Source organism: Morone saxatilis, unplaced genomic scaffold (genome assembly GCF_004916995.1).
Source record: "Morone saxatilis isolate NCDOM2014 unplaced genomic scaffold, NCSU_SB_2.0 Contig11, whole genome shotgun sequence".
In the NCBI taxonomy this organism is placed as follows: domain Eukaryota; kingdom Metazoa; phylum Chordata; class Actinopteri; family Moronidae; genus Morone; species Morone saxatilis.
Genome location: NW_023339663.1, coordinates 12,361,982 through 12,384,275, shown reverse-complemented (window position 1 = coordinate 12,384,275; position 22,294 = coordinate 12,361,982). Strand labels below are relative to the sequence as shown.

Here is a 22,294-nt window from a genome sequence, read left to right as displayed (position 1 = left end):
GAAAGCCCTTAAAAATTGCTTTGGGAGAGGATTATTCACATTCACATGTCCTCTGTAGTATTTTATGATTTTATGGTTAGATTTTCTTTTGTTTTCTTTTAAGTTATTTAACAGAGTTGGCAGGGACTGGTAAGAAGAGAAGCCCTGAAATGATGATGTGCTGTATCATGNNGGATGTGCACACAAAGTTCTAAATACACAGTTAAACTGAATTGATATGGAAACATAAAAGTGAGAAAAGGACCTTTCCCCAGCCAGGTTTCTATCTAAATATAGCAACATTCTTACCCAAATGTAAGAAAATTTGCAAAAGAAAAGGCATATTTATGTACGTTTTTATTCATTACTATTATGCAAATATTAGGAGTTAGTTCATCGGGATATTGCCCCGTCAGGTGTCATTAACCATTGCAAAAAGAAGAGGGTGCAATGATGTCCATGATGGAAATATAGAATTTGTTTCATGTATTAATTTGATGAACGGTTACAGTCTCCTCACTGTTTAACACAAATCTGATGTTTTTTTGTTTGCTGCCATTTTTAATCCCTTCAGTGGAGCAGGAAGCATCAGTGGATATTTAAGTCACACGCTTTGTGATTGCCTCAGCCAGTCGTAAAAATGTTTTAGCAATATTTTTGCGAGTTCTTTTATTTTCATTTACTTTAATTTTTTTTAATTGAAAAGGTAGAATGCATCTAATGCTCAATTTTGCCCTATTTCTTACCTCAAAGACTCACTTTGGTGGGTCACATATTATTTTAATATACTTTTAGTTAGCCCTTATTTTGTGTGTATATCATAATAGTTACCCATCCATGTAATGAAACTGTGTTTCACCTTAAGGACAGGCGTACTAAAAGAAGAATCTAGCAAATGAAACATTAACATAGCTTGTAACTTTTATGATGGGGTTTCTTGCACAATGCTGGTTATTCAAAGCTACATTAAGCAGGAGTCAACTTGTTTGGATGGAAAACAATCCAAACAAATTGACTACTAAATAACCACCACTAAATATCAAACAGTTGTCCACTTTCACATCCGGCAACCACAGACCAACAGACCAACTGTAAGCCCAATAATCCTCTCTCTATTTTGCTCTGTTTTTGCCTGCACCAACACCCAAGAAAAAGATTTCAGGGTTTTAAGCTTGCTAGATGCTTGGACACATTTATAGCCACTGGGCAGCTTTGTCTGCTTCTTGGTGCTGGACAGTTAACATACAACATGGAATTTATTTGTTGGAAACAGCAGCCTTCAGGGCTTGATGAAGGAAACCAATCCAATAAATGTGCAGGTCATAAAACCAAAACATTGAGCTAAAAGGCTAAAATGCATTTTAGGGCTGTAAAGTTGAATAATTCTCTACAGTGTATACATACAGTATGTTAATGCATGTTTAAATTAACTGGTGGAATGCTAGTCTTGATTGAAATTAGGATACAGTACATTTCAGTCTATATCTATTAAATTTGTTTCAGTGAGAGTAAAAAAATGTGGGACGTACAAATGCACTCAATGATATAAAATACAGAAGAGTTTTACCCTGTACATTATTTATTGAAATGATTAGTCGCACTATACATACTCATACTTTCACATGGTATCTGAATCATAACCAAACAGAAAGACAACCTATTTCAATATATTGAATCAGCATCACAGTGGATTGAGCTACTGTAAAGACCTCACACCCACTCCACATAAAAGCCCTTATTTCACTCAAGTTTCACCAGCAAGCTCACCCAGAACTGTGTGATTGGGTATTTCCATTTATCCCTGCTCCTGTCACATTTTAAATGGTTCAGGAAAAATACTGAGTAACATATAAAAAGAAGATTTATACCAAGAGATAATGGTCCTGCTGTGATGTGGCCGTAGGCACAGGGACAAAGGCAGAGACAGAAGCAGAGACAGAAGCTTTGGTTTTGTTTTGATAAATTTTCTTTGGTCCCTGGCCAAGAAAAAAATATTTTCCCGTTGCTAAGCAACATCCTTTTGCATCTTTCTACCATCCTTTGTTAAAATCTTACAATTCATTTTGGCTTAGTGTTGGATATTTATCTGAATTTATTCAACTCCAACTGTGTTTCTAGTAACAAATGTTAGAAGTGAGAAGCTGATCTATTCATCAGTTCTCATAACAGTACCAGAAAATCTAAATTCAAATATAATCCCATGTTCTGTGCTGGCAAATAATTCCTTGTTTCTTTATTGCAGTGAAATCTGTTTAGTGAGCTTGGTTAATTATGTGTAAAAAAAAAAAAAAGAAAAGTCAAGGACACCTTGCTCAAGTAGCCAGGTACAAATATTAAGTGATTATAAGCTCTTGTAGAGTGTTTCTCATCCAATCACAATGCAGCATCAGGAGTAAACGTTGTATAATTAACCATAAACGGCAGCCGTTGATGTGAGCTGTGTAAACCTGGTGCACAGAGCTGAAGTGTCTTGCTCAGGGACACTTAAGCAGGGTGGATGTCTGCCAACATGGAGGCTTCACCCCAAGCGCTCCTGTTGAAGAGTGGTCTCTCTAAAGCCACCTCGCTGCCAGCCTGAATAAAGAGTGTGTGTTATTTCTTTATACACCAGGCAAGCTGAAAGAGAGAGTACAAGGATGTGTGTGTGTGCGCTTCAGGAGTGTTTTCCCCTCTGGTCACAGTTTGCCTGTCACCTCTGGTCAGTTTGCATTAGCACTGCCACTCTGTGTCTCCCACTGCTCCTTAGATCACCTCCTCTCTTCTCACACACTGTGTATCTGCCAAGAAGGCATTCAAATGAGAGACAGTCGGAGCATCTTTGCTCTAATAACCAAGTTCACTCTTAACAGGTGGTAGAAGGAAGAAGAGGGTGATTAAAGAAGCTTCTTTCGAGCAGTGATTCCCACCCAGGGGAGCTTGCTCACATCACCCCCCATGCAGTAGTTTAACTGCATTGTGTGAACTGTGTCAGCTAAGTGTCTCAGCCTCAGGCAACGTTGTACTACTGATTCTGACACTTTGCTGCATTGTTACAATACCTGTGTAATTTCACGTTTGATCATTCAGAAGGTGCACTACAGGAAGCGATTGCTGCAGGAAATTGGTTTCTAACCATTTTATTGTTCCTCCTCATTCATACTGTTCAGTAGGCCTATAGTTACTGCAGTTGCTCTGACATGGACACTGTTGCTTGATTCCCGTTTCCAACCGACCTTAAGCAATCTTATTGTAGCGATGATGAAGATCCCCTTAACTTCAATTTTAACCAAAACCATGATGTTTTCCTAAACCTAACCAGGTCGTTTTTGTGCCTAAAACTAAGCAAACCTTACCCATAGTGTTGTCACATCATAAAGAGTCAATGGTTTTGGAAGGCACAGAAATATGATGTTCTACTGATCAGGGAGTTAAATCAAAAAACCCTTCTATGTGTAGTTCTAAAGGTCAACAACTTATTTTGCTGAATAATTTGGAGGACTCTGCAGATCCATGATTTATTCAAATGTTATTAGGCTTTAAAAAAAAAAAAAAAAAAAGAAGTCACATGTTAACCTGGTTTGACCACAGGTGTACAGTGTATACATTTGGTCAGACAAAATCAAAGGAGAATTTGTAGAAGTTTAAGGAGTCTATATGGTTACAGGCATTTTCAGTTTGGAACTTTTTTGCCCAAATTTCTGTGTTACTTCCTAACTTTTCACTTCTTATTTTGCTGTTTTATTCACTCGGAGGATTTACAGTTTTAGCATTTTTACTGTAGAAATATCACATTTGACATCCTATTTATATTTACACCAGACTTATACTTACATTGTCCAATTTACACTCTGTTTTTTAAGTTTGGCCACATCTTAGAGTCTATGGCCATTTCTTGTAGCATCACATTTCGTAGTAATAAGACTTTCAGTCTTCCATGTGGATGTTCTAGAGACACATAAAGAAGAACTGTGTCTTTTCTTTCATAAAAGCCTAGGAATATGGAGGTGCGTAAATGATAATTGCAAATGGCAAAAAGAAAATTGATTTATTTCTTGTGGTTGTAATTTGGACTAGAAGGCTATTTATGCCGAGTGATTTTAACCAATTTAAAAATCCAATTATGATAATCACTCCAATAGACTTATGTGATGGAATTTTTTGCACCTTTTTCAATAAGCAAACTATTTTTGGGGGGGAATGATTAGATGTATCTCATCACTGCCAATTCCTAGTGTACATCTGTGCTTTAACTTTGTTTTGTGTTTATTGTATTGTATTATATGTATGTATTAGTCGGGCTGTTGAAATTCATATCATTCTGCTCATTCAATAACATTGAAGGAGATGAATGAATAAAAGGAAACAATATGAGAAGCAGTTTGTTCCACACTGTGAAAAAACCTGATGATGCACTCTGCTGTTTCCCACATAGACTAAAAGATTTCCCCCTTGAGGCAATTTGGGAAGCTTTTTGAATCCTGATGTCTCGTTTTTTTCTCTTAAATCCTCTCCCCTGCGTTTATATCACATTATTTCTCTCAACATATGAATGTGCACACCTACAGTAGCCAAGTTTGATTCTTTACTTCTATCTTCCACATGCTCTTATTATGTTTAAAATGACAGGAAGTGACAGGTAAGGGATTGGACAAAGGGATGAGTGGGAGAGAAAGCCGGGCAGAGTGTGAAAGAGCATGGTTGGCAGGGTGAACAGGAACCTTTCGACTCGAGATAAAGCCTGATGAATGATGTCCTCCCCTAAGGCCCTGAGAAGCAGGAAGTGTGGCTCCATATTAATTAGAATATGAATTAGATAGGCCCCCTTATCTGATGGCTCATAGAAGCGAGAGCAGGATAATCCAGGCAGCAGCCGCATCAGAGGTGTTTCAGTAAATAGTCACAGCCCAGGTCATGCTGCTCTCCTTCCACTTCACTTTTAGCCTAAAATAAAAAGCAAAAGAGTTGTTGGATGTCATTTAATAGCTTAGTTAGTGCATTATTCTTTTTCAAACATACAAATATAGAAACGTTTTTAGATTATTATTATATTTATGGGGTTGACACAAAAAACATTGCCTAAGACTGAGTACCTGTATCATTAAAAACAATGCGAAATACAGCATGTCTCAAGGGGTCTCTATGATCCTTTGATTAATATTTAGTAATACTAGAAGGTTTATGTGCAATGGTGAAAGATTAGGAGCAGCACAAGAAATTCCACTGACAGAGAGCAGGCTGCTAATGTATATCTTATTGGTACTTGCAGCTGCTGGCATAAATATTACGACTTTGTAAAGCTGTACTGTGGCACAGATGTGCTTCACCTGCTTTGCCAATGTCAACATGCTAGCATTCTAACAAAGACAATGTTGACATGCAGCTGTTAAGTAGGTGTTTACCACGTTGAATATCTCAATTTCAGTTTAGTATGTTGGCATGTTAACATTTTCTAATTAACTCTCAGCTGAGGGTGGCAGTAATATCAATAATTTAGCAGGTTTCTAGTCATAAACCAAAGTATTGGACAAAATACAATTTTGATGTGATGATGGCACTAGAGGAAAAGTTGAAGGATCCCCAGAGTAATTACAATTCCTCCTGTGGGGAATACGTATCTCTCTGCCAGATTTTATGGCAATACTTGTGGTGATACAGTACTCCAAACCACAGATGTCTACCTTCTGGTGGCACCAGAGGAAAAGTCAGGAAATCACCAGAGTTAGAAGATTTCATCATCTGAGGACCATGAATGTCAGTGGCAACAGACAAAAGAGAAAACATATAGAGAGACAGAACTGCTCTTGGAAAACACAAATTTTAAGTCAGGAAATAATTTTCGAAAAGCCCCTCAAATTTTTAAACATGATTTTAAATGTTTTTACAGTGATTGTTCTTTCATGGCATAAGGAGTTTACGTGTGTTGTTGTTGTAGATCTATTATAACTGACTGATAACTGATAAGTGCTCTAATTTGGACGTCCCACGCACAGCACAGGATCCTCCTGTTTTCAGGTACACAGAACGATCACATATCACAGTCTGTATATTTTTGTGTGTAATGAATCAGATTGGACACTGGTTCACATCATTATTACTTATGGAGACGCATCCTGAATTTTCAATGAACCACCATAAGCAAGCACAAGTTCCTTCCGTACGTCTGTGTGGTATGAGAGTCTGCTGGGACATGGTTCATTATAGGCCTGTCTTATTACAGCAGCCCCACCACCACCACCAAGAGCCCAGGGGGGGAGGGGGGTGGAGAAAGCAGAGCCTCCTTGTTTTAGCTCTTTAGAGGTCAGCGGTTGATTAAAATGTTGAGAAGTGGAGGTTAATCAGCTACTGACCCTCGGGGTGATATTGTCTTTCATGGTCTGTTTTAATCAATATGTGTGAGCACTGGCACAGAGATGAACTCCTACCTCCTTACACAGAGCACCCTTACTTATATGCCCAAGTACTGTCTGATTACCTATTATCTATCCTGTCCTCATGCTTGGAGGTAGAGGGCTAAAAAGGCAAAAGGCTAAATTCAAAGTAGTACTCCAACATGTAAGCATGCTTGATGTAGGTCTCGTGACTCATCTGCCAATAAAAAGTGTTGGACTCTAACTTCCACATGATGTCTCTAACCACAGGAACTAATCCATCACATCCTGTGGAGATGCAGTCTGACATGCTGTCAACACGACTACACATCAAAGCTTACAGTCAACAACTAAAAAAAAATAGAAAAAAACAGCTGGTGTTCTTTCCTGACCATCTAGAACAATTAGATATAGCCAGCAGGAAAATCAAAAACAACCTCATGGTTAGTTTTAATGATCCCTTTGACACGGGTCTATGCCAAAACACCACTTCTTAGCGCTGACAGTGTCCACTATATTACTTTGATCATCTTACGGGGACTTTATTATGTCCACCATGAAGTCAGTGTTTAACAGGAAATACATCAACTTACAGAAGCAAGATGCTCTTAAAATGCCACCTCCTTCTGACTTTAATCTTCATGTGATCCTTCTGTGTAGTGTGAACAACTAGAATGTGACGATTGGCATGCTGTGTTCGACTTATATTTTGGGTCGGTTGTTTTCTGCTCATTGTACTCACCAGTAAAACCTTAAAAGCTCATGCTTTTATCGCGCTACAATTACGGTTTCTGCAAATGCGTTCAGGTATCTCAAAACACATAAACTCACATGAATAAGCGTGATGTGTGCTCCTGTGATGAAGCTATTCCCCAGCTGGATTAGAGGTCTGTGGAAGTCGTTATGTCTGGTTTAGTGTGATGTCCCCTGGGTTCTGCTGCTGAGAGTTAGTATCAACACCTCCTCTGTTTATTTGGACCGGCACTGAACTCAGGGTCACTCAACTCCGATCACAACTAATCCTGGTGATGTGGTCGAAACGCACACACACACCCACACACATAGGTGCATAAATATACACCAGGGCCTTCAGTGGTTGGATGGAGCAGAAAGTTACTTCAGTTAACAGTGGGAACCAATGAGAACCAGCTGTAGCCGCCCTGGATCTACTTTTTTTTGTTTGTTTATAAAGTCAGCATGAGGGACACCAGGAGAAACCCATTGTTATCTTTACTGATTGTGGCTTAACCCCCAGGCTTGTGTGTACTTTAACATATTTTTACATTACTTAAAGTAGCAGAACAATTTACCAGATCATGAAGTTTCTAATGCCTAATGCAGTGATCTCTTACTGTCCTTAAAGTGTCTCTTGTTCACAGATGTTTCTGAGCTCAGCAGGGGGCCTGAAGATTGATATACATTGTCAGAGGGAAACTGAATCAGAGGGTTTGTGATCTGCTGAGCGCCAGAAAAAAACAAAACATTGCTTCCGACTCTCATGGCTTAGGGATAATTGAAAATAAACAGCCTTGTGTCGCAGTGCTGCTGCAGACTAAATACTAATTTGCGCTGCAGTCAAAGGAATCCAACAGTGTTTCAAATTCTCCTTTTATACAATTCCCATCTGATCAAACCCAAATCTTTAGTTATTTTGTCCTCAGGCAAAGGGTTAAACTTCATCTGTATGTCAGGATGTTTTCTCAAAGAGGCTTATTTGAATGTTGTCATATCCCACAGTTCGGTCTCTGTTTACTGCTTGGGAACTCTTCAGTATGAACCCATATCTCATTGTGGCACCACATTAGTATTATCAGCTGCTGTTGTTTCTCCCAGGCAGTTATTCAGCCACAACGATCTGTACCTGCCTAACACCAGAACCAAAAAAACCTGCTTGACCCTGGTATAGGAGGAGAGAAGTTGAATGGCTGCAACTAACAGTGATTTTTATTAGTGGTTAATCTCCCAATGATCTTGTTTCTACTGAGTCTCCTTCTTCCTAGTTGAATATGCTGAGCATGTTTCATTTATAGTAAAAAAATCTTTATTTAGATATCACGTAGAGACAAGCTGAGAAAAGTGCTGATGTGAGACTTTCACACAGTATCTTATTTAAAGACTTAACTTTTTTTTTAAAAAGAATTATTAATATTATTTGAAATTTGAAAAAGGCACAAACATGAGTTAGGATAAAATCGCTTTACATATAGACGGGATTAGAGTGTAATATCTTAAATTTTTACCTTGAAATGTTCTATAGTTATATTTTGGGGGTAATAGCACCAGTTCTTTGTAAATATGTATGAGCATATGTGTAATTTGTCTTTATTATTTTTGTATTTTGGCATCCTGTCAGCTTTATACTTGACGAAATGATATGTGAGATTTTTGCTGCAGTTTGTGAAAAAAGATATGAAAAAATATACCATGCATGTGGTGTAAGAACAGTTTAAAAGGTGCCAAATAAAGACTAAAATAAATGCATAGAAAATCTGCAAGAATTAACCAAAAAGAACCTGGACTCCAGAGAGATAAAGACCAAGGTGGCGTCCCTCAAATGCCTCGCTTTTTTTCATTCAGGTTTTGTCAACAGTCCAAAACCTGAATGTGTTTTACAATGGTATAAAACAGGAAATCCTCAGTTTCAACTTCTCAATTCAGAGAATATTTGGCATTTTTGCTTAAAAAATTACTTAAACAATTAATGGATTATTAAAATAATTACACTAGAGTTGAACACCTTGCTTTTCTTAAGTTAATTAGAAACTTTATTGTCCATGTGATGAAAAATTCAGCATCAAACAACATCAACAAACAATGTACTGTAGCCCCAAATCACACATTTTTCTCAAAGATCCCTATGATCTGTACAGCGTGCAACCTTCTATCAATAGATTCGGATAAGAACACACTCTTGTTCCTGATATTTAATTGATGTTATGGCACTAACATTAAAGTTAACAGATATATTTCTTATGGTTGTCATGCATGCTAAAAATGCTCTGCATACACTGTTGAAGCTAAGAGGCTTCTGAGAAAGCTTCTCATCTGCATAACATGATAGGGTTTGCACTTTTGATGCACCTTTGATAAGCTTTTATAGCGCTGAAATTTCATCATTGGTCTTACTTCATAAAGCAAGAGCAGTTAATCTGTGGAACTAATACACGTGTGAAGGTTATTATGCACAAGGTTATTTTTATGCATTTTATGTTATTTTTGATGCCTCTAGCTTTAGTGTTTAATAACTTGAACAGCTATGCACATTGCTTAATCTGCACATTCTGCACCTGTATGCAGATATACATGAAATGTGTATTAAGTCTTATCATAACTGACTAGATGATGGTTTTTGCGCATATGTGCAAGCTTCAGGCCATATACTCCTATTAAAATATTCATACATTTCTGCTTAAAATACTGCAGAAATTGTCAGTCGATGATATAGGAGCCCCCACTTTCCTATTAAATATCTTTGTATTTCCTATTAGCTTAACAATGAAACAATGAAAGCCTATTACTGTGTGCTGCTGCATTGGTCCAGTTTCCTCACTGAGATGCTTATCTTATCTCGGATTTGTGCTTCTTCAAATAAACAGAGGTGATGAATGAGCTAGTTTTTTTTGTTGTTGGTGGCAGCACAGACAGATGGGGAGAGCTTTAGAATAGAAAGACAAGATGTGTTTGAATTACGGGCATGCAAGCGTCTTTATTTGTCTGAGACTTATGATGTCTTTGTTTAGACACATTTATTGAAGGTGAGTTATAAATGCTGATGTTTAGAGTTTGTTTAACTTTTTTAATTAACATTGTTTTGCATGTTCCAAATTTGTTGATTTTGGACAATTATGGCAGACAGTTTCTGTCCATCAAATGTAAGCCTACAGCAAGCAGTCAGTTAGCTTACCTTAGCACAAAGACCAGAAACAAGGGGAGCCTTGAGGTCTAACAAATAACAAATCTTCTTCTCCTTAAAGAATGATTGATCTATCTTCCTTAAGTAATTTCCCCACGGGGATTATTAAAGTATTTCTGATTCTGATTCTGATTCTGATTCCTTCACTACCATTGGCAGGAATGTGCATAGCATCTACTGTGTGCTTGTTCGCATGCAAATGTTCAAAGCAAAATGGGAACCAACTCGTAAAAATATTTCCCCATCCCCCTATGTAGCACTACAACTGGTCAAAAACTCCACAGGGTACAACCTACCTACTAGCACCTTTCCAGTGCACACAAGGACAAGACTCTCACCAGTCAGATTTTTTTTACTACATATATGATCCATCCAAAACATCATCCATTTTCTCTGCAGTTTCAAGAAGCACTGCGGCAGGATGAAGGATAGGAAGAAGCAAAGTTAAAGCCAAATGATTTTCACCTCAGTGACAGTTATGGAGAATTACAGTGATAGACCTGAACCTTGGGTCTTATATTGTAATCTATGAGTGTGTGTCATGGAGATGAATGTTGATTGTATTGTCTTCCGCAGTGTGTGCTAAACGATGTGATGATGACATGCAGTGTAAATCTGCCTCAGCTGTTACAGCGACAGAGTGGCTTGTGTGTAGCTTCTTGTGTGTGTGTTTTCCTCTTTGACATGCAGAGGGCAGCGCAGCAGTAATTAATGAGTAGCTGCTAAATGGTGCTATGTGATCCTACATGGTAATGAGAAGGCATCAGTGTGGGGCCAGGCGTGACAATCAACTCAGCAGAGAGGAAAGCATGGGGGACACACAGGTTACACCCAGCTTCACACAGGTCTGGAGAGGACTGTTAATATAATAGGATTTATTGTGGGACTTTTTCATTATTCTATAAAAACACAATTAAGTCAGAGTGTCTGTCTGAATCAGCAGGGTAGTGGTAGCATCATCTTAGTTGTTTCCTTTTATTGTAGCTATAGTTTACAATGAAGGGTAAATGGAAGATCTGACACAGATTTATATAAAACTTATGCAAATGCACGCGAGAAAAACATTATCCTTTTAAGGCGGCGCGATATTATGGCAGTGCACTCGAGCAGCAGCTTTGATGAAAAGAGATCGTTTTCTCCCTAGTTGGAATAACATTGTGTCCGACTGGCTCGGTTGGCACTCCAGAGAGGTTTCATTAAAGCACAACTTATAGCCTGTGTGTCTTGAAAGGAGCTTTTACTGTCATTTGTTTATACATTACAATATCCTCGTCTTGATAGTTATTGTCATGGCATCATTCAAGTTAAACGCCCCTGCACTCCCAAAAGAACTAATGACAACCCTGTTCACTTCTGAAGAACAGCACTCTAAAAATGTTAACCATTACTGTCACACGTGGTAATCAATACTAAACGAGTACGTACATATGTCTGTATGTTATGACAAAAGTCTGTGTCTCTGGTTATACCAGTGGTTGTAGTATTCAATAGCAAAGCCAAACTCATTTTCACACTGAAGAGCACTCAGAATTCCTTGTTTCATCTTGCATAAAAAGAAATAAATCCAAGTTGGCAGGAGAATATTAAAGTGTGAAGAAATCCTTTTCATTTGTGATATTTCATACATTCTGCTTTTCACAAATCTCAACACTCTAAAGAGAAACACCGTCAGTTAATTTAAATAGGTCCAGTTAAGTTTATTTCCAGAGTAACCGGCAGGTCTCGTCACTCTGTGTGAGAAACTTCAGTCCTGAACACATATACTACACTTCCAAAACTAATCATCCCGTTTTTATTTGCAAATTAAATTCTCTTGACAGAACATGACACAAGTGATTCAGTAATGTTGACAAAATACTGTGCATTTATAACTAAATCCTTTTTGCCATCAGTCAGCATTTGGTCTTGTGTTTTATAATTAAGCTAAAGCTGTACGCTTTGCATTTATGCATGTATATACTCAGAAATATCTTTAATGTCAGTGATTAAGTAGCTTTAACGTTGGAAAAATAATTCTATTTCACACTGACTGCACAGCGTTAGATTGTAATGGCCCACAAAGTTGTCAGTCAATATCAAGAAATAATGGGTCCCTAGGTAGCTCGCCTGTTAGACCTGGCGCCCCATGTATGAAGGCTAAGTCTTTGCTGCAGCGGCCATTGATTCGACTCTGGCCCTTTGCTGCGTGTCATCCCATCTCTCTCTCTCTACCCCCTTTCCTGTCACTCTTTAGCTTTCACTATCAATTAAGGCAATAAAAGCTCCCCAACCCCACCCCAAAATATATATGAAAAAATATATCAAGAAATAATTTTATGACAGTAAACCGTTTCTCAATACTTTGATGTTCATTATTGATTTATTATTATTATTGATTATTGATATACTTTATTAATCCCCGAGGGGAAATAGTTGTTTTCACTCGTTTTTTTACACACACACACACACCACACACAGGCTGAATAATTCTTCATGCACTTGGGTGGACATTTGCAAACAGGTAGAGGAGGTGTTGTGTTGGTTCTGTTAACAGTGCAACATGAGAGGCTTGGCGGTTTGTGTTTGCCTTGCTCAAGGGCACCTCGGCAGTTGCACCGGAGGTAAAACTGGCCTGTGTCTTACCAGTCCACACTCCATATTTTGTGTCTGTGGGGACTTGAATCGGCGACCCTCCGGTTCCCAAGCCAAGTCCCTCCACACTGAGCTACTGCCTCCCCCAAAGTCGTGATTTACACCAAAGTAGAAACAAAGGATCTGATTGTTGGTGAAACACGATTTTTTTGGCAGGATGAAGCTTCCATACTGTTCTTTGCTGGTTGTTTACATTTTTCTCTTAGTTTGATGAAGTTTGATTTGGGTGAATGCTGTCCCATTCTGTGACTCAGTATAAAAAAACGGGTGAATTTTATGTAAAATCATGCCAGATAAATCTATTTCTGGATGTGTCTGTTCTGTTTCTAGATGTCATCATTAGTCCATCGTTAGTCAGTGGGTACATACGCCAAGAAACTTCTTCAGGCATTTTTGGGCTTATAGTACATTATTGTTAACTGAGCCAGCCAACTGCCCAGAAACAATGAAGGCACAAATGTTGATAGAGACCTTGGTCACTCATAAACTTCAATATGTTCAATACGTTCACTTGTTTTAGGGATTTATTTTATAATGTTGTATATACCTAAAAATCTCTCCTGGCCAAATTGCTTCATGTGACCTGCAGTTTTGACTGTGGCCTCTATATAAATCCACAGCTGAGTTCTCTTCCTGAGGGCTTGATTACATTCTCATGCAGCTGATCAACCAGAGAACCAGACAGCTGATATCACATTCAAATGAAATGCTAATTAACCAGATCTACACATCCTCACGGCCAATGCACCATGGGACTACAGAGTCTTGTTCTCTATATCTCGCTGTCTGTCTTCTCTTCTTCTCTGTCACTGTCTATTTATGACTGGATCATTCTCTTTTTTGTCATCTGCATTTTTCCCTGACTCTTTTCCCTTATTCACATTTTCTTGCACCTCAAGCTCACCCTCAACCTCTCAATCTTTCAATTTTCTGCCATGGTGAAAAGCACTTAAACTTATCGCTCCATCTGTTTATTACATGCCACCTCCACTTCCTTCTCCACCCCCTTTTCTCTCTCTCCTCCTCTCCATCTGTGTGTGTTTTCAGCAACCTTTATATACATCAAACTCCTCCTGCTAGTGCCCTTTATGTCCTCCACCAACACTACCCTGTGGTTTTTTTCTACACTTTTTTACACTTTGTAGATGCAAACTTTGAAAATAGGCTATCATTGTGGTTTTTAATTAAATGGGTCAATTATGAGCTTGTGAAACTCTTCATGTTCCCACAAAGCCAAGAGTTGTTGAGTCAGTTCAGAGAACATTGTGCCTTTGCAATTTCCTGGACAGAGAGGGCTAGTGGTCGGTTTTAAATTATTTTAAAAGTCTTTCCATTACGCATGACCTGTAATTTAAAGTGGCAGAAATGGTAGCCATATTTCTGCTAACGGGATTGATATCCACAGGGCTGTCAGCTAGGAAATAAAAATAAGCCTTTTCCCCAGAGGAAAGGGGTGCAAAGGGGACATTTGGAGTGAAAGCACATTAAAACCTAAACTGCGAGCTCTATCAGCTCGAAGCATAGACATGTACATGTGTGTCTAATGTTTTATACTGACTGAAAGACATTAGCCATTACAAAACTGTTCATATGTCAAGGAAGGAAAGATAGCACTATGGGTTAAGAATTTAGCCTGTTAGTAGGTAGTTTCTTGTGTCATTGCGTGAAAAGCTTTTCTGTAATTATGATCTCTCGCCTTCAGACTCTGGAGGTCTGAAACAGGTTATTGATTTCTCTTGGCATCAGTGCTAATTTCCTCTTTGTTGATCTGTTGAAATCACTTTGAGTGTCGATTAATTAGCAAAGTGCATTGTGCATTTGGTATTAAAGCTGCTTTCAAACACAATATGTGAAATATGTAAGCGGTGACTCAGTGTTAGTAGGCTGCAACATTTTGACATAACATTGTCCTTTTTCTCCATCTCTGTCACAGATCACATTCTTCATGCTGCTGTCAGCAGTGTGCGTGATGCTCAACCTGGCGGGCTCCATCCTCTCCTGCCAGAACGCTCAGCTGGTCAACTCCCTGGAAGACTGTCAGCTGGTGAGACCAACTGGACCTCAACCCATGCACTCTTCAGCTTTATACCCCACACTCGACTTGTTAAAATGGACGAAAGAATGTCCATCTTAACAAGTCATTTAATCTGGCTGTCAGTTTTTGAGGGCTGAAAACTTTTTCTTTTTATCTCTCTGACAGTGGAAGAAATTATGCAGTGAAGTTGGCCTCTATATACACTTTCTTGATTTAAATGTCTGAACCTGATTGATGCAATATGTGTCACAGATCACACCCCTTCTTCTCAGTGATAACATCGGACACATATTGATAGAATTAGGACAACTCTTTCCAGTGATATCTGTGTCTCCAATTTGCCAAAATGTAATGAAACATTTTTGTTTTCTAAATGAAAATATTTTATGTTTATATTTGCTTTAAAACTTATGGACATACAGTTGCGTTTTTTTTTCTTCATTTTAAAACATGTATAGTACCACTCGCATGCCAATTGATAGCCTAACACACAGCATATGGCATGCATACACATCATCGCTAACACATGTCCTTAACAAAGTAGAAAATAATCATTGGTTAAAAGGGTTTATGGTTTATTAGTTGGACCACTTCAGAAGCTGTAAGAAGTCATGTTGAAGTGCAAGACTTGTGTTGAATTTTGTTGTTGTTGTTGGTATCCATCTGTTAGACCAGCAACTATGAAGTCAGTGAGTAATAGGCATGTGTCCATTGTTGTCTGCATGAGTCCACATTTGAATTCATGAACGTAGGCACATGGCAGGCTGAAATGCAGCACTTCTGTTCTAAGCAGGCTGTAGAACTGAGTCAACATCAAAAGTAAACTCAGCTATTTGTCTGTTAGTGACTAATGGCTCGTGATTATCACATCCATCTTTGCCAGAATCAAAGACGGCTAAAATACAGATAAACAACTTTGAAAGAGTACTTTAGCTCCTATCTATAGGGTTGGGAGAATCCAAAGAGAGATATTCTTACTTTAACTTACACAGCTTTTACTTTTAAAGATACATTAAAGGGGCCAGTAGGAGTGGTTGTTTAATGGGCAAACAGCTTCAGAAGCCGTCTACCCAACAGCTTTCCAAAGACAAAGGGCTGCATTCGACCATTTCTGTAACTTTCCATAATCGTTAATCTGACATTCATGGAAACTTCATGTGATTGGCCAGGTGAGAGAAGCAGAGATAAGACCAAGTCATTGTTTTGTAAGTCCCAAATAAGACTTAACACTAAAGTCCCAAGTTAAGTCCCAAGGCAAGTCCAAAGTCCTCTACTTGGAGTTTCAAGTTATATACAAGTCATAATGCACTGTTCACAAAAGGCCATTTAACAACAGAGTAATATTGTATTAAAGAGCCCATATTATACTCTTTTTCAAGTTCATACTTTCATATGGGGGGGTTTACTAGAAAATGTTTTACATGCTTCAGTGTTCAAAAAATACATTACGTGTTACTTGTTTTGGCTGAGCATCAAAGTACAAGATGGGGAGGTAACAGTCTCTTCTGTTTAAACAGATCATTGCTGTACTTTGGCTTAAACAGAGCCTGTGGAATGGAAAAACTAAGGGGGGTACTGCAGTGAACATGAAAACATGGAATACTTTTTAATCTCTAGTGCTAGGGGATCAAGTATGAGACTCGAGTCTACAACTCTATGAGAAAGTAAACTTTACACAGCTATTTCAATCACTTTCATTGAGTCAGGAATGCCTTCGAGAGTGAAAGTGCTTTCAAGTGTACACCATCATCTCCATATTTAATCAATGTTATATTTCCCCTCTCTGGCAAGTTTTTTGAGTTTTGAGTATAAATGGTGAGTTAGTTCCTATATTATCCAAAAACTCTGGGGCCTTCACATCCCAAAATGAAACCATTCTTTTCTTCGATTGTATTTCAAACTCCATAACCCCAAGCCAAAACTAAGATAACCCCTGATGACATCACTAGGGTTGTTTTCTCAGATGTAATAGAGCTCCCCCAGAACCACAAAAGACATCATACAAGTGTTTTCACAAGATAAGTAGAACTCACCTGTGTACATTTTGTAGAATTACCCTTTAATTGGAACTCAAATAGGGTTTTTTTTCACAAGTAGTTTCCACCAGACATATGATCTCTGCACTCTGGCGGTGTTGACATCATGGAAAACAAGAGAACCCAGCACCCTTCAAAATAAGCGTATTAAGCTTTTCCTCCTTGCAGCTGGTGATCAGAGGTAGTTGGACACAGAACACTCAGTCTTCACATTTTTATAATGAGACACTAAGCTGATTTTTTAAGCTGAATTTATATAGCCAAGGAACCCATGGCTATATAATCTTTTTTGTGACTGAAGAAGCCCCTTGTGAATTATCCAGCACCCAACCCACTAACCCGACCACTTCTACATTGGAAGCAGCTTTTCTCCCTACGCAAGTGGGACCAAACAAAGTAGACCAACTTCACTGCTTTATGTGGCTCCCCAGAGAACCTCCCCCAGTCATGACTGAAACGTTAACGTTCCTCATCTCCTCTCCCCAATGTAATTAACCCACACTTGTTGGGTTCATGTCCTGCTTTCTCTCAATCTGGGACACATAGCAGAGGTATGCTCTACCGCGATCCTTCCCTTGGTAGCTCCTTATATCTCACAGCCTCTCTTCTTTTGTTGTACACCTTTGATCATCCATGTGCAGCTGCCTTTCTCAATCACGATATAGTATTATATTTAATTAATCTTCTTGTCCGTAGTCAGTGTATCTTCCACCGTATTAAATTTAAGGATAATACATCAGTACCCCAAGCTCAGGTCTGATCTGTGCGTGTGTCTGTGTGTGTGTGTCTGTGTGTGTTTGTGTGTCTGTGTATATGGCGTGCATGCATGAGTGTGGATGTGTGTTCCCCCCTCCTCCCCCCCAGCTCAAGTTTGACAGCGATGGAGTGTGTGTGTGCTGCGAGCTACAGCAGCAGAGTTCAAGCTGCAACAACCTGGGAGAGACGCTGAAACTGAATCCACTGAGGGACTGCAACACCATACGCCTACGTCTCAAGGTTGGTGGGATCCAGCATTTGTTTGTAATGTGCTGATGGTGAGAGCTAGGATGTTTTCATATATTAAAAACATTCTATAGAGGGTTGAGTGTTCAGACTGTATAATAAAAAAGAAGGACGTAGTGTCCATGATGTCAGGTTTGTGAAGAGCCGTTGTGATACTGAATTTGGTCGGCTCTGGCCGTTGCCATTATGGAAGTCCTGACTGCGCCGGCTCCAAAAATGCTTAAAGACGCGTGGGTGGAGTTGAGGCCGGCTAAAATCAACCACCTGTGATGGCACGCACCTGTCACTAAAAGCAGCCATGCTGTTAATTATGCATAACTTTAGACCTTAATATAATTTAAATGAGTTACTTATATTTATTTCTGCTTTAAAGTCGAGCATTTTAATATGGGGCCTTATGGAAACTCACTTCTGTAGCCAGCCTCAAGTGGCCATTTGAGGAACTTCAGTTTTTGTTAATTCCATGTTGGCTTCATGTGTCAAGGTTGCTGCTTGCATCAGACTGTAGGTTAATTGTATTGATTTGTAAAGGAAAAAAAAAGAGAACTGTTAATATTGATGCAGCAATACTAGTAGTTATGGTAGCAACATCAAAACAGTGGAGATGTATCCTCTTGTTTTTCACATCGTAGCAATATTCCATTGCTGTACAATTTTTGTTTTGTTGCACCCACCAAGAATGGTAGATGTTGACTGATGCGACCATTGCGAGTGAATGTTTGAGTGGCCAGTCTGAGACACAACTCCAGAGAATTAGTTTACCAGACCTTTCTGAATACACATTCCAGAGTTGAAGGTCTAGTGTGGAAAAACGCATTTGGGGCAATTAAACGCTTCAGGCTACTAGATTTTTATCTGCAGATGTTACCTTTCCTAACCAAGGTACCAGAACGGCTCTAGCGATGGCAATGTCAGTCATTCAGTCAGCTCAACACTTTGGTCCAGACTGAAATATCACAACAAATATTGGATGAATTGTACAGCCTCGCAGAGCTGCTAGCATGGCCGCAGACTCTACCAGACTAATCTTGTTTTTTCTTTAATCAGAATGAAACAATTAAACAATTAATTGCGTTAACAGTCAGTACTTGTTCAAAAAGTGTCTTTAAATTGCTAAAATTATCAAGTCTAAACTGGTTTTCTCTTCTGGTTTTCTCTCTCACTGTGTAACATATCCCACATGAGAGCAGTCAAACAACATTGGAAATACAAAAGAAAAATGTGTTCAGTCTCAGATTAATTCGGCAGGAAGTGGAGAATGGCAACAGCATTTGTCTTTCCCCAAGAGACAGACCTCTTAGTATGCAGTGTATGTCTAGCCTGGGCTGGCTGTAGTTTGCGAGTGCATGATCTTGGTAGATTATCTTGACTCAGAGTGTCTGCAGGAATGATATACAGTACGTGCTACTGTGCCTTTATTGGATAATGACAATCATATCCATTCATTTTTATGTCCTTGATTGATTATAAAACATTGATAACCAAATAAAAGACTTCATAGGATGAAGCATGATTATGAAAAGAGGAAAGATCAAGCACATTTGTCATTTTGATCATAGCTCATTAAAAGAGATATGGGAATTGGTGCTGTAAACCTTTATTAAGTGCCAAAGTAGTCAGATATGTTGAGTTATATCTAAGAGGAAGCTGTCATGCCCGAGTCCCCAGAGTCTTCGGCCATTTCAGATGGCTGTTAGGCTGTCACTGGTCCTAATGAACTCATGATGCAGCTGCCATATAGTTCCTTCATCACTAAACCACAGAGTATGGAGAGAATTTAATTATCACAGCAGGTAAACTATTAGACCACCTAAGTCTCATATTCACTCAATATCTCTTCTCTGCTAAAAAGTTTTGTCTTTAGCAAGCAGTCTGCACTATCCACGCTGCTGCTGATGTGTGCCATTCACTCTTTTCAGACGCATTTAATTTCCGTCCCGTTTTTCTTTTCATTTCATTGTGCACTGCCTGGGGCCGTAAATTATCAGTGAGAGGGAGTATTGAGATAATTTGTGATTTCCTGTAAGGGGGCGGATGTGTAACCTTGCTGTATAACTCACTAACTTGATTGGCTTGAGGCAAGGTATCTTCTAGAGGTTAAATATCTTCTGTGGAGGTGTTGTTCATTTATTTGCCTGGTAGGGTTTATTATGTCATTATGTACATTGTGGGCACAAGGGAAATGAACAGAAATGCACCGTCTCACATCTGCACAACAGATGCATTCCCATAACAACAATTAGCTCAAATGAAGATGTTGTAAATGCTCCATGCTTGCTGATCAACTTTGTGATCTACAACTTTGATGTTTGACAATTGTTGAAAAACTACATTTACTGTAATAAACCACCAGAACACACAACAAGGAGACAGTTGCTTTACTGCAGTATACAGTAATCTCAACTTTACATCTGGTCAGAGTCTTCACAGTCAAAGCTGCACAGCAGGATAGATAAATGATCAACAGTAAACATATTTCAGTCAGACAACTCACATGGATTGTATTTATTATGTGAACACAGTGAATCTACAGAGTTGATGTTTCATGTCAAGGCCCTTAACTCGTCACTCCCTGCGGATATACACACTAGACAAACCTCCTACCTACTGCTATTAGTCGACCATTGCCTGTAGTTTTTTATGGTGTGTTTGGAACCGTTTGCTTTAGTTGTCCCAAATCAGCAGCTGCTCGGCCAACTGATTTTGTTGAATCTGTGTGAGAAACCCTTAGCAGTTATGCAGCCTCACACATTTGTAATTTTCTCCATTCAACTGCTGTTTCTGCTTTTTTTCTCCTCTGCATCCACAAGACTGACAAGACTGTCCACATCAAAGCAAAGGCATACTCTCAGTTTGTATTCTGAGCAAATGATAAGATGTTAGTCAGAGTCACAGGGAAAGACGTGAACATGTCTCGCTGGTTTCCTTTGTTAGTCTCTCTGCAAGGTTCTTTGACAAACAAGAACAGACCACTGACCTTTTTGGCCTGGTTTGTTGACAACATTTTAATATATTTGTAAAATCAAAGGATAGAATGATAAAAATCTATCCTTGCCCCTGGTGCTTAGGGTTAGTTACTGTTTTTTTCTCTCATGCAGGTGTGCACGCACATCAGCAGCCAGCTGGTTATCAGTTGTAGTCTTTCCAGTGTATTCAAAAGTTTTAAACATAAGACGAGACGTAATGGATTGAAGGTCCAGTATGCAACATTTTACATATATAGGTATGTTTTCATTTGTGTGTAATCACCTGAAAATATAAATCGTTGTGTTTTCGTTACCATAGAATGAGCTGTTTTTATCTAGAGAGGGAGCGGCTCCTCGTCTACGGACTACACCATGTTGAACCGTGATGTTTCTACAGTAGCCCTGAACAGACAAACCAGACACTTTTTTTTGGTGAGTTTCGTGGCCACCATAGTTTATGCTTGGTTTAGTCAGTTTGTTGCAATCTCACAGAGTGATGGTAGTACTAGCCTTCCTTAATGGCTTTCAGGCAGATGTCCAGAAGAAGAAATCTGAATTTCTCAACGATTTGGACGTCACTGGAGAAGTTGTTGTTCATCTGGGAAGACAGACAGGGCGTGAGCAACCTGGACAACTACAGAGGAGAATCTTTACGGCTCGAGGATGTGACAAATTATAATTTTCATAACTTTAATTGGACGATGTAATCTCTGTAGGCCTGAGATGAACTTGTGTTCTGTGTGGAGGTTCAAGACTAATATAGTTATTCTAAAAGCTTTTCTGTACTACAGGGAAGCACATTTACAACATCAGCTGCTCCCTGTCGTTGGAGGTTAGAAAATCTCTGAAGGGCTTTGCCAACAGTCCAAACTGACCCCCCTGAAACTGCTGCAGGGCTTCCTTAGGGAAGTGCTGAATTTTCTGTCAGATGCTGTAAAAAAGCTGCTTTGGGATGCCAATGAGAGCCATAGTCAACTGTGACCCACACAGAAACTCCATGTCAGCTGGAGAAAAGCAGGGTCCTCTGCTCTACTGCTCTACTCTATTCTGAGCCTGTCGTACTTTAGGGAGCTAGCAGGAGCAGCTAGTGGAGGCATGTATGTAGTTTGTGTCAGGTTAAGAACTTCATAGCTTAAGAGGCAACAGTGGAGTATCAACCAATTCCAAGTCCTCTGTAAGGCCCAGACTGCTACACAATTTTCCACTATAAGGTTGTGGTCAGACTTGGCAGCATCACTTCCGAGATGCCACTTTCCTCTCAAATACAGTAAATGTGGAATCATCACAGATATTTGACATAAATGCTTCAGTTTTATCTATTTGTTTCCCCTACCATTACAGCTTCAGGTATATAAATTGATTTGCAGAGGCCTGAGACTTGTTTG

At 39.1% G+C, this 22,294-nt stretch overlaps 1 protein-coding gene across 1 annotated transcript in view; it reads left to right on the top strand.

Moving 5' to 3' along the window:
- Window positions 1-22,294, top strand: part of fam189a1 (family with sequence similarity 189 member A1) — a 91,818-nt gene that overhangs the window by 57,066 nt on the left and 12,458 nt on the right. Inside the window, exons 3-4 of the mRNA XM_035652110.1 lie at window positions 14,804-14,914; window positions 17,773-17,937. Coding sequence (XP_035508003.1) covers window positions 14,804-14,914; window positions 17,773-17,937 — 276 coding nt within the window. The remainder of the gene's footprint in view (window positions 1-14,803; window positions 14,915-17,772; window positions 17,938-22,294) is intronic.